Genomic DNA, 13,473 nt, shown 5'->3' on the forward strand with positions numbered 1-13,473 from the left:
TCTACAACTGATGAGCTGATTTTAGAGTAGCTGGATGATTCTGGCCTCTTCTTTCCGTGTGTCCCCCGACTTCTGTGCTTGACTCTGTTATTGGTGCTGGAGCCAAGAGCTGTCTGTGCTTCCCACTGAGGGTGCACTGAGTGAACAGAGATGCTCACTGGCCCTCCACTTCACACCCTGTTTCCAATTTGCCTTGAATGCAACATGTTCTTCATTCAGTGTCCCTTGTCTCTGTCTCTCCCTTCCCATTTAGTATCATTCCAATCTGAACCTTTGCAACAATAATACTTATTGTTTACTAATCATTTACTAGGGGTCAGGTGTATCAGGGTTTCCTATGCATTCTGTCCTTTAAACTTTTCAACACCCCTGTGAAATAGGTGTCACTATCCCCATTTTACAGATGAAGTAACAGAGGCACAGAGAGGTTAAGTAACTTGCCCTAGCTCACACAGCTAGTGAACACTTAATAGGTTTTGAAGTTCAGGGTGAAACCCAGGGTACAGCCTGGATTCTTAGGGCTTCTCTGAAGCCAGCTCTCAGGTCCCTAACTGGATGCTGTCTTTCTTCTCTCTCCCAAGCCCTTGGTTCTCAATTTCATGCGGGATCTTCCCAAAAGACGGCTCTCGAGTAGCTCCTCAAATAAAGTCCTAGGAGTGTGTCTGCTGAATGAAGTCACTTTTTTTCATTCAATCAATGAATGGGTATTGAGTGTACCTATATTCCAAGCCCTATTCTAAGCCAGGGGGGGAATATCAATGAACAAGACTAACAAGCTCCCTGGGCTCTTGGAACTCATTCTCCACCAGGGTAGACAGATGGTAAAGCAGGGATTACATATGTAATTAATGACCACAGAGCTCAGTCCACAAAGATGTGTGAAATAAGACAAACGGAGTCCCTAACACAGGGCCCTGGCCCAGGAAGGCCCTCGACAGATGCTCGATGCCTGCCTGTGCCTGGGCAGCCCCGGCCCCAGTGTGCCTTTCTAGCCAAAGCTCTCCCTGCTCCCCACTGCAAGCCCCCCATACCAGGCAGAGCTGTCTCCATGACCCAGACAGATGCCCTGCATCCACTCCCACTTCACACCTCCATTCATGTTGGTCCATTTCCTTCCACACACTAAGCGGATCCATTCAGAAACTTAGCTCAGCCAGCTTTTTCCCTCCCATCAGCTGGTCATGGGGATCTCCTTCCGTGTGGCCCGGATGCAAGAGAGGTGGATGACGTGGGAGTCTTGCTACCTGCTCAGGAAGCTCACTCCACTCGTGCCTGATTCTGAAGGTGCCACTTCCAACTCACAACGGATCGCAACTGGGCCTTCCCAACCTTACGACTTGCTGGAGCTTCATGGCCAGAAAGGGCATAAAAACCACAGCATGGACGATCTCTGGGAGCCACACACATTTTCCCTTTCTTTTCTCGCTATTGTTTCTTTGTCAATGAAAGAAGCCTCCCACGGGGCGCCTGGGTAGCTCAGTTGGTTAAGTGACTGCCTTCGGCTCAGGTCATGATCCTGGAGTCCCGGGATCGAGTCCCGCATCGGGCTCCCTGCTTGGCGGGGAGTCTGCTTCTCCCTCTGACCCTCCTCCCTCTCATGCTCTCTGTCTCAAATAAATAAATAAAATCTTTAAAAAAAAAAAAAAAAAAAAGAAGCCTCCCGCAAGGTCAAAAACTAAGCAATGTTTTTTATGCTTGGTTTCCCATGGTATGTGAGGAGCTTGGAGCTGGAAGACCCTCAAAGGGGGATGACTTGCTATCTATGGGTGTCCATTTACTGACGTCTTCAGGAAGCAAGAAGAGGAGCTCTCAGCCAGCTAATGATCATGCCAGTGGCCTCTCCTAGTCTATCACCTCAAAAGGATCTGTCAAAATAACAAAGGACACACTTTCCGGTCACAGGATTACCCCTTAGCCAGGCCCTCCTGGTTTGATTAGCAGTTACTTTTCCTCTTAGTGTCCTTCTTCATCTTCTTCTCCTTCTTTTCATTTTCTTCCTCTGCCCCTCTCATCAATAAAGGTCACTGCGTTAAGGAAATCGCTTCCCTGAGAAGAATTTAACAGTATCCTATTATAATCACGTTGTCCTGCTCAGAAGCAGGTGGTATTACCTGTCAGCGGGGTTTTGGACGTTGCAAATAGCTGCCACCCACCTCAGCTGAGGCTCCCAGGCAGATAAAGTGACCAAAGGAGACAGCCCTCCGAAGGCCTCAGAATCTCATTTCCATTCCCCTTGTGGAAAAGAGACTGACTTTATTGACAAAGACGACTGAAAATTGCTTGAGCGTTCCAATAACCAGTCTGCGTTGAAGCAGAGAGACAGTCTGGCGGAGGCGAGCTCCCTGCTCCGCGGCAGCTCCACTGAGCCACGCTGTGCCGCCGCCTGTGCATATGCAGACCAGACTGGAAGGAGCCTCCCGACGTCCTCAAAAGCAGCCCCTCTTCACCTCCACTCCCAGCCTGCTGTTGCCTTTCCTGGATCCCAACCATAAGTCAACATGAATTCAGGGAATCTCTGCCAGAAACCAAACTCGTAGGCTGATTTGGGGCCCAGAGGTCGGACCTGGGTGAGCTGGACAAGGCTAATGTCCCACTTCCCACGGGAGTGCTCTGTGGCTTGACTGCACCTTCCAGGTAAGCCACTAGGTGTCCCCACCATGGATTCCTGTCCTTATTCCCAGGTCCTGCATACAAGCCAGTCCCAGGGGCTAAGGGAAGCCTACACAGAATTCCATCACCACCTGGAATGCGGGGCTGCCTTAGGTGCTAGGACGGTCTGAGCTCCTCGCAGGCCTCTTCTAAACCAGTCGGTGGCTCAGACCCCAAACAGCTGAGCTGAAAGTAAGTGTGAGCAATGTTAGCTGGAGTAGCCCCTAACTCTCACAACGGGTGCCCCCTCCAATCCGTCCTAGCCATCACTGGCCATTGGGTATCCTTCTGGCTTTATTCAGGTCCTCGGTAAGAAATATATTAATATGTGGGCCTCATAGCACCAGAGATTTTAGATGTCAATGCGCTGCGGAAATAATGTAGGTCTGTGGCTTTTAGCAGAGAATGAATGACAGATAGATAATTTATGATGATTCTCGAGATCTGAACTGTAATTATGAAGTATTTCTAGGTGTATATTCAGGATGCAAAGTGTAAGGAACCTAGAGCTAATGTTAATTTATTACTGACAGCTGTATGTATAATAATATATCATGTCTTTTAATCTTACATGCCTTCTGACTTACATCAAGCAATCCTTTCATTCATTAATAAAATCAAGCCTTGCCATTATTCTTAATGATAAAGTCACATTTTGAATCTGGAGGGCTCCTATAATTAAACTCTGTACTTCCATATACCAGACATCTGAAGCTCAAAAAAAAAAAAAGATAAATTGAATGAACTTCTTGTTTTACAGGCAGGATGAAAAAACATCAGAAAGATGGAGCCCACCTGCTCACAGTCCCACTGGAGCTAAACAGAAAGTCAGGGGAAATGTTTGTGTTTATCTTCGCAGTTCACACCACTACTCTTCTTTTTTTCTCTCCTTTTAGTCCCCCTCCCCCCTCCTGCCACCCCTCCACCATCTTTCCTTTTTTGAGGCAGTATATTCAAAGGATATTTTTTTAAAGGTCAAGATAAAAATTACAACTAAAAGAAATACAGGCTAACATGTCTCCTCCAATTTTCCATGCTGTGCCAAAGACTTACACGATTAATCCTGTCAAAAGAAATCTAATCTAATCTTATTACACCAAAGACAAGGTGTCCTTTATAAGTATCGTGGCTGGGAACAAGTTGGTCTTCTCAAGTTTCGACTGGTTCAGTGTCTCATTTAGTTTACAGCCAGTCATCACCGTGGCAACTCACTCACTGCACTGCCCTTAGCGTTCCCAAAATTTAAACAGGGTTCTTGTTGAAGTCATCAAGCACATACCACGTATTATCAGACTCCCTGGTCATTTTAGAAGATACAGACCCATGATACTTGTAGAAGCAAAACTTTTAACCTCATCCACTAATTAATGATCACAAAGTGGAATAATGAGATACGTGGAGATAGGGATCCAGCCATCTCTCATCTGGAGACAGAATCAGATTCCAGTGAGTAGGTGCAAGAGAACTGAGTAAGCAAATTTCCTATATGTGACACTAAATCTTACTATGACCAGTTAATTAAATCATGATAAATAACATTCTGTGGCAAGTGGAAGGCGCTCAGAAGAGTTCAGTGGGATGACCACAAACTCAGTGGCTCAAAGACATTCACTACATCTGAGTGTCTCTGCATTCCTCTGACTTAAAAATATTTACTGTAATTCTCTGGAGAACTCTCGTACAGGAAAGAAAAATACTGAGGTTTTGCTCCACCGGCTTTTTGAAGTTGCTAATGTTTTCCTATTGGTTCTGGGTCTTCTACCTTCTCTGTCTTCAGGAATGAAGGTTCTAATTCATTAACATCACTATCTGACTGGTTTCTTTCTATTGGTTCTGCCTCTTCCTGTTACATCAGTGTAGGGAGGAGGAATGTCAGTCAGCAGGGGCCATGCCATGCTGCAGTAACAAACAGCTCCAAGGGTCAGTGACTTCCTCACCCTTCATATCCATGGTGGGACAGCTGGGGGCCTGGCTCACCGTTGATACTCTAAGATGGGGGCTGACGGGATGGCCACCATTTTGAACATTGCCAGTCATCAAGTCAGCAGCAGGAAGACAGTACTCTGGAAGCAACGTCACTGGCGATCAAATACTCCAGGATGGAGATGACACCTCCACCACACACAATTCATGAGCCAGGACCAGTCACAGGCCACACCTCGGAGCCAGGAAGAGGGCCAGGAAGTTTTATCTAACGTTGTCCTGCAAGAGGGACGTTGGAAAATAACGGTGTATTCCACAGAATTCTTCAGAATTCTACAGAAACTTCAGACAGGTAAGCTTATCTTCTTTCTCTTGTTGAGAAGTCCCTTATTTTCCCTAGATCACAATTTCTCCACTTTGTTTTTGCCCTCTTTCCTGATCAAATAATTCTCTGACTTCTATCCACTTTCAGATTCATGTACATTACAGTTATTACTAAATTTTCTCTTCAGATAGTTATAAACTAGGATTATTCATATAGCGCAAAAAAAGGAAAGAAATTTGCACATTGTTCTCGTTTTCTCCTTTTCGTGTATTTCTGGTTTTCCTTATTTTTTTTTCCTTCCCCTCTTCCAGGGTCATCTCCTGCTCAATCTCTTTTCTTGAAAAAAACTGTTCAACACTTTATTTCTCCTTCTTCTTAGCTATTTGGTCCAACTGGCAAAGGAGTCTGTAGATTAGCAGAAATCTAACTTTCCTGGTTTCCTAACCCCCCCAATTCAGGTGAATTTGTATCCTGAGATACAGTAAGGAGAATTACTGACCTGTCTGAAAGGTTCCTAAGTTTTGCTAGATATTTCTCCCACTTGATAATTGAGAGCCCAGCCTGCTGCAAAGACTTCTAAATATATCTGGAAGTCCCCAAGGGCTATCTCAATGAACAAGTCCAATCCATTACCGTGCAGGGAATCTTAGGTTTGCTCCCTTCCTACTTCTCCTGGCCCACCTACTGAGTCCAGACCCAAACACCCTGCTGTGTAGTTCCTAATGTACCAAAACAGTCCAGCATTCTCTGTGAAGTTGGATGAAGTGCTTCACTCCCTTTGTATTTTACTCTGTTCGCAGGGGAACAAAACAAGGCTGCTTATAACCCTGGTGTATATGTCATGAATAAAAACAGAGCCAAATGACAAACACCATGGTGCCCTCAGAAACACTGAGGTTGTGTTACCGTGTGGAGCTACCAAGTCAGGCCATAACCCCTACGATGAGTTCTTTCCCTGAAAATCTTCTGTCTTTCAAGCAAATAGATTACCCAGGGCTAGCCCTGCCCCTCACCAGTCACACCTTAAGTCCAGCCACAAACCTAGCTGGGGCCTCTCCATTTTAGCCAAGAATACCACAAAAAAACATAGTCCAATAAGCGCAGGTACAAATTCATAAGCATAGGGCTGAAAAGAGTGCCAGTGCTCATGGTGAAAAGCCAACTGGGGAGGAGATGGAGTGATGAAGCTAGCCCACAGCAGACAGCAGCGACGTGGGAAGACACACCGACTTCTAGGCCTAGGCGACCACTGAGAGGGCAACGTACACGCCTTGGGAGGCCGACGACCCAGACCCGAACCCACCCGGGACCGAGGCTACCCCGCCCCGCCAGGGTACCTTCCTCGCGCCCGCCCAGCCGGAGTGCCCTAGGATGCCCGTGGGCGGGGCCTGAGCATCGCCCCGCCCCGCCGCCCGCCACTCGGGTCACCTGACCTGCCCGCGGCTCACGTGATCCGTCCCCAGCGCCGCCATTTTGGAGCTCCGGATGAGGAGGGGAAAAGCGGGGGAAAAGAGGGAAAACAGCCGGGAGAGAGGTGGGCGAGGACGAGGGCGAGGGCACGGCCGGGCTCTTGGCCGGCCAAAGGAGGCTCGCGGAAGCAGCAGCCGCCGCCCGACCGCAGGTACCGCGCCCCGGGGCCGCCCCTCCGCCCGCAGGTAGCGCCGCCGCCGGCCATGTGCGTCCTCCCCTCAGGCCTCTACCGGCGCCCGCTTCCTGTTCAGCGGGCTAACACCGCCCGGTGCTCGCCACACGCCCCAAGTTCCGCGTCCTCTTCCAGCGCTCTGCGCCGCCCACAGCAAGGCCTGCGGAGACCCCGGGCTTGCCCTGACGAGGGGGGTGGGGGGGAAACCTGCCGCTCTCCGCATACTGTCACCAGCCTGGTCTGCAGGCGGGCCTGCGAGGCGTTGGTTGCTTCCCTCCCTTCTGCAGATGTGAAACTGCTTTAGGCCAGCCGGGATAAAGCTCACGACGGTGTCCTCACCGCATCTCCTGATTGCTGTTCTCACGCCCCATCTCCCCAGCCCTTTAGCCAATTCTTGGTGTAGAAAAAGCTAGTACAGGAAAGCCTAGCCTTCTGCCCCTATTACGAACCTTTTCGGTGAACTGGTGTCCCCAGAGATCACTGAGATCAGTGGGAAAAGCTCCTACCTTTTAAGAGCTGCGGGCATCCGGAGGGAATGGTTTGTGTGGAAGGCCTGGATGATTAATTAGGCGGAGGCCGTCATCCCAGCCCGTAGGCGATCTTTTTAGTTACTGCGGTGGGTTGTAATTTACTATCAGTCTGCATCTCTTTTATCAGGCAATTACAGGATTTATCACCTCCTTGAGCTTGTACTTTCTTCAGTACTCTGCCTTGACTCGGTGTATGGGTTGCGTTATTGATTAAAAGAGAAAGCCTGGCCGTTCATTTCTTTACCTCACTAACTCGTTTAAAATTAACTTCAGGGAAGGGACCAAAGACGTGCTTTCTGCCCTGGCAACGAACTATTAACCACAATCGATAAGGTAGCTGCGTTCTAGGAGAAATGAATAGGCATTATTTGATTTTTGAGATTCAGCCTAGCTAGTATAAGGAACAGTAGCAAAGAAATGTAAGACCAGGGCAGGAAACTGCATTACAAGATATATAGGTCAATCAACTGTGTCTTCTCTTTTCATGCCCACTGTGCTTGCAGAACTGTTTGAAGTTTGCAGAATCATCCTTTAGATTTATTTTTGGTTAAGATTAAAATAGGAATATACAGTTTATTGTTCCTTATTCATTAGAAAGTGATATCAGTAAAACCAATAGTATTTTGAGTCAATTAGTTAAATTCTGAGCTAAAACAAAATACACAATTATTGGGAGAAGTTTCCAGAGCAGTTTTTTTCTAACTTGTGCAAAATCATAGTCTTCTTGTTAGAGAAATTATGTAAATTTGCATCACATGATTGGGTTGCATGAACATTCCTCTGAATTTCTTTTTGACATAGAATATTGGGAAATTTTTCAGTGCCAAAAGAAATCATTACTTTGTTTCACCAAGAAAGAGAAATGTTTGATACTATATACTTTCATTCTTGGCCACAGCTGAATTCTGAAGATTGATCCAAGGGGGACTGTGTTAATTTCAGGAATTGATTTGAAAGACATTGGCTCTGCCACTTAACAGCCATGTAACCTTGGGTAAGTCGCTTAAACCACACTGAGTGTTTCCTTATGTGTAAAATTGTGTAACACCCACCTGGCCTGTTCCAAAGCGTTATGAAGATCAAACACGCTAACATGTTTGATACAACCTAGCTGTAAGGGGCTGTTACTCTTTTCATTATTGATTCTTTATACATATTTGTTGTCGCTGAGATGTAAGAGGGAAATTGGTGTATTAAGAAAGGGGATTTAGAATCAGATAGGCCTGGATTCCAATTCTTAAGCCAGTTACTACCATACATCTGTGAGCCTCAGATTCCTTACCTGCAAAAAAGAGGCTACTATTACCAGAAATAACATGAATAATACACAAAGTCTACATAGGCACTGCCCCCTGGATGGTGAGCACTTCAAGGGCAAGGATTTCTTCTTACTTACTTTTGTAGTCTCCAGCACTGTGCTTGGCACATTATAGGTGCCCAATAAATGTTAAATCTTAATATTGGTTAATGCTAGTTAGACTTTATGTCTTCACCGTGGCTGCCAAATTAGAATATTCTCTCAGGCTAGATGCCAGCTAAGAAATTGTAGATTATGAAATTCATGTACTTGCGATATTTATACTGTTTTTTCTTAGTGGCAATTAATCAGATGAAGCTAAGGAGATTTTTTTTTTTTAAGATTTTATTTATTTATTTATTTATTTGAGAGAGAGAATGACAGAGAGAGAGAGAGAACATGAGAGGGGGGAGGGTCAGAGGGAGAAGCAGACTCCCTGCTGAGCAGGGAGCCCGATGCGGGACTCGATCCCGGGACTCCAGGATCATGACCTGAGCCGAAGGCAGTCGCTTAACCAACTGAGCCACTCAGGCGCCCCGCTAAGGAGATTTTGATTCAAATAAATTATAGCTGACAGTAAGATAAATCTATAAATAATGTGTAAGCAATCTCGAGGTAATTTTTTATAGACAGTTTACAATTCGGGGACATGAAAGTTCATCCAGTACCAGTCTCTTGTTTTACATCTGGGGAATCTGAATAAAACCCACAGAAACAGTGACTTGCCTAAGGTCACGCAACTAACAGGGTATTCTAGATCAGAAACTTCTGCCATTTGGCTGGAGCAAAATGTTTTGTATTTTAGAATTGGGATAATCTAGAAGAATAGGAAATTGGCCATACTTCACACAATCTTTGTCTAGTTGGAAAAGAACAAATTCTTCATTTGAAAGAAAAGTTTCTTTATAAAATAGCAAACTGCCTTTGCACACGCACAGAAAATGACAGCCTTTCTCCAGTACCCCTCAGGCCCACAGGAATTGTTCAACTTGATTTTACTTATCCTAACCCTACTCTAGAACTGAAAGGAACTAATTAGATGTACAAAGAAACCAAGCAGTAAATTATAAGGAAAGAAAGATAACTGAAATAATTTGGTTCTTTTCTTGGGAAAGACATTAATTAGAAGCTTTTGCCTGTGGAATACAGGTCTCCCCCACTTCTCAGTTTGCTTTCTGCCACTTTGCTTTTATGAAAGACCCACAATAGTACCTACTTTCTCTAACTGAAAGTACTGAAAGAAACCCGAAGATTTCATTTATACAAAAAAAAAGACAAAAAGTGAAAGTAGTTTTCAATCTTTGTTTTGCAGTGAGCCATTAATAGAGGCAGCACATACCCCAAGCGGCAAGAGTGGCCCCGCCAAGCTCCTTCCCTGCCCGGGAACTGCACTCAGCGTCTCAGCATCAAGGCGGCACAGCTTCGAACTGTGTCTGTGAGCATCTGTGCTTTATCTTGATTTATTTTGTGCATTCTTTAGCAAGGTGTGTCCTGAGGTATCAGGAAAGCCTAAGAGAGGTTATTTTTTGGTTTGGGGAACACGCAAAACTTCTTCCATATAAATTAATGGTAATTCCTTATGCACTTTACATCATTTCGGCTTCTAAAAGATTTCATAGGAAGGTTCTACTTTCGGATAGCCGGGGAAACCTGTCCTGTTGCCTAGGAAAGATTTGAGACTGGGTGGGAAGGATTGTTGAACTTTTCTGGTTGGGGATACAACTTACAGTTACTTATTTGTAACAATTTGGTATATTTTGTCTAATGTTATGTCTAAAGATTCCAAACAAGAAGCTCCCTACTTTGGTGATGCCTCTAGTCTTTCCTCTTTCTGTAAACCTTTCCCGTTCAGCCATATTGATCTTTTCTCTAACCACTAGATAGCAGGTTTATTCTCATTTATGAAAATATAATAATGTTGCGGTTCTTTTCCTTGTCGGTCTTACCCTTGTGTTAACAGAATTCCAGAAGAGCAACTGAAGCACTCTAATTAGGACAGTTCAAGGGGGATGTATTTACAAAGTTACTCTTAATAAAGATGTAGGACTTGTATCGGCAAACCACAGGGACAGTGCAGTTACTTGAAGCTAGCAACATCAGGAGAAGGAAGAGGTACCAGAACCAGGAGAGTCTTGTAGAGCCCCCTCGCCTAGAGAGAATGGCCTTCCATTGAGGAACATGGCCAATCCCAGGTGACCTAGAGGGAGGGAATCAAGGACATGAATATCCTGATCTCACTCTGCTACCTCCCTCTGATCGCCTGTCATGGCTCTACATTGGCAACCAGAAACCAGAGGGCATGTTAGTCTAATGATGTAATACCTCCTGGGGAAGAGAGCACAGTGGAGAAAAGGAGACAGTGAGCCCAGAGGGGCAAATGGTTGACCTCTGGCATAGCCGTCTTTTGGAATACAGTGCACCTCTTACCTCTTCAAAAAGTCTTTTCTTACCTTCCTAGACCAAAATTAGCTCTTCAGTTCTTATTAGGATTTGGTCATTGACTGTTGCCTTCCGACTATTTTACCTTGTATACTGTTTCATTATTTAAAAGCTGTTAATTCTTTTTAACTTCTAAATATGTTTGTCCTATCCAGTCAACCCAGTTTTAAACCATGAGTACTGTGATTTTTTTTCCCATACTGTATTTTGCTTAATGCCTTGTACATAACAATTTTTACTATAACTTTTTATTATGAAAAGTTTTAAACATACAGTAGAAAGAATAGTATAAGGAATTCCTAGATACTCATCACTCAACTTCAGTTACAAAATTTACCAATCCTACTGTATCCCCCCTTCCCTCCCCGACCTCCTTGACCATAGTTTTTAAAGTTGCATTTACATTGATCTCTTGAAGGCCATGGATAGTATGCAGATGTTCATAATCCATGTTGTCGTCATTATTGAGCCACTGGGATTGTATTTGTACTCCTTATTTTCATCTCTTTTTTTTCCCCCCCCAAATTTTACTTCACTTGACATGGAAACCCATATATATGTGCACATGGGTGACCTAAGTGAAATTTTTGTGAAAATTTAAAAGGTTGGGCCTTAAGGTCAGCTTAACTCCCTCCCTGTGTATACTCTATTATGAACTGTTTATCTAACCTTTCTAACAGAGACTTTTGTTTTAACGAGACTTAACTTGTATATTGATTCTGCCATGTGGACTCAAACTGGTTTTTCAGGTGTTTCTTAATGTATTTTATGTTGTCATATCTGTTTTATAGCTGCCATTTCTGTACTTATCCCCAAATGTATGCAGCCTCCAAAATGAGGTACTTACATAAATGTTCAGGGAAAATTGGAGCATCTGCTGCAAATTTCCATTAGCTCTTAATGCCTGAGCAGACACAGCTTTTAAAATCTGAATGTTTTGTCAGTTTCTTTTGTATTAGTCTTTTTCTTCAGATAAGATGAACTCCTTCTCCTCTTCATTTCACTTTCTTTTTAAGGTTACACACTGAAATATCCACAGGGAGCAATTTGCACTGCTCTCTTTCCTATTCTGTCATTAAGTAGAAGAGGGATAACATGAATCAACTTTGTAACCCTGTGGGTATGCAGTCTGTTGAGCAAATAGTCACTTGTTAACCTGCAGACTATCAATCAGCCTACATGGATGTCACATTTCATGGAGAAGGAGACCTTAGATCTACAGTAGACTACCAGATCTTGTGCAAGAAATTAAATGTCCAAGGATTCCTGTTATTAACAATTACTTAACCAATTTGCATTTGACAATTGTTATGAAAGAAATAAAGCCTTAAGTGAGTGACCTTAAAGGGAAATCAGTAGTCACAGAAAGAGCCACAGTGCCCTTTGGCCTAAAAATGTGAAACTCTCAGGCAGTAAAATGACTTACGAAGTCACAAAGGATTTTCCTAAAGAAACAAATTGTTCCCGTACTGGTCCCTTCTTTAGTGACTTAAGATTGAGTGTAGAGATTTAAAAATACTGATCTTCCTACTTGACAAAGATGGAAAGGAACTCCATAGTCTTTTTAGAGGTAATGCCCTCAGGCTGTTTAAGGGAGAGAGTGGCTAAAGGGCCAGTGGTCTGGGTGCTGGGGTAACAGTCACTGTTGTAATGGCTATAGAATGCATTCCCTGCCATGAGTGCAGTTGGACATGGAAAAGAAAAGAAAGCTGATCACACTGGACAGATTATGGGGGAAGGAGGGAAGAAGTAGTACTAAAGAAACCGAGAATAAAATGTTTGCATTTTTGCCTGATGTGGACCTAGATATAGAAAGTTTGTGTGCCAGAAAGAGCAGAAAATCAGAGAGGAAAAGCCATCACTGTTGCCAAGAGTAGATATGGGAGGACTGGCACCACAGCTGGTCAGAGTGCTGGTAGGGTCTAGCAGGAGTTAGGTTTGATCTTGGCAGGGGCTGAAGGGCCCTTCCATGTTGATTCAGCCACCTGGGGGGAGAGAAGCCATTATTCACCTCCTAAAATAAGAATTCAGAGCCTGCAACTGAAGTTTAAGAATAGTATGGTCTTTGGTCTATAGCTGGTGCCACTAAAAATTTTGCTGGCATTTATTGAATGTTGTGAGTAAGACTCCAGAATGCACCTAAAATGTGGAAAAACAAAACTTGTTGCTGGAAAAAAGCCTAAACTGAAAAATGTGATCCAAGTCAACAAATTAATCTCACTTTGAGCCAAAGGAAATGTTTGAAATGAAAGTACTGCCAGGAAATAGAGGATTCAAGATTTAGGCAGAAAGATATTGTGAGTATTTTTTGTTTTGTAACTTCCTTGGCTGTAATGCATTGCTAGAACTTACAGAGAACCCCTTTTAAGGACTTTGAATATTTAGACCTGAAACGCAACTACGATATCAGTTGTTTTCCTTCTCTGATGCCCCTTTCCCTTTCAGAAAAAAAAAAAAAAATACATGCGTATGAATAGTAGTTGACCACTAATATGGCCTCTAGGAAAAAACCACAGCATAGTTTGTGGTTTATCTTCAGGAAGATAAATCGAAGGAAGTAAAAGAAGGAACTAGATCATTGCTTTTATGTAGTTTCGTTTGCATAGTACTTCTCAAAATTCACTCTGCCCTTTGCAAGAGGTTCATGACTATATTTTCATAATTCCAA

General features: G+C 44.0%; 1 protein-coding gene across 7 annotated transcripts in view; it reads left to right on the forward strand.

Moving 5' to 3' along the window:
• The first annotated feature begins 6,344 nt into the window (after positions 1 to 6,344).
• ZNF507 (zinc finger protein 507) overlaps positions 6,345 to 13,473 on the forward strand; it is a 44,527-nt gene continuing 37,398 nt past the window's right edge. For 2 of the 7 annotated variants that reach the window (XM_064581251.1, XM_064581253.1), the window contains exon 1: positions 6,345 to 6,518. In XM_064581251.1, the coding sequence (XP_064437321.1) occupies positions 6,383 to 6,518 (136 nt within the window). In that variant the 5' untranslated portion in view covers positions 6,345 to 6,382. Of the gene's footprint in view, positions 6,553 to 7,967; positions 8,064 to 9,678; positions 9,851 to 13,473 lie in introns of all 7 variants that reach the window. The other 5 variants (XM_064581249.1, XM_045891199.3, XM_064581250.1 and 2 more) reach the window with 5 other exon arrangements.

The sequence above is a fragment of the Mirounga angustirostris genome, unplaced genomic scaffold (genome assembly GCF_029215605.1).
Source record: "Mirounga angustirostris isolate CCGP_5_RB_7025 unplaced genomic scaffold, mMirAng1.0.hap1 SCAF_16, whole genome shotgun sequence".
NCBI classification, from domain to species: Eukaryota; Metazoa; Chordata; class Mammalia; order Carnivora; family Phocidae; genus Mirounga; species Mirounga angustirostris.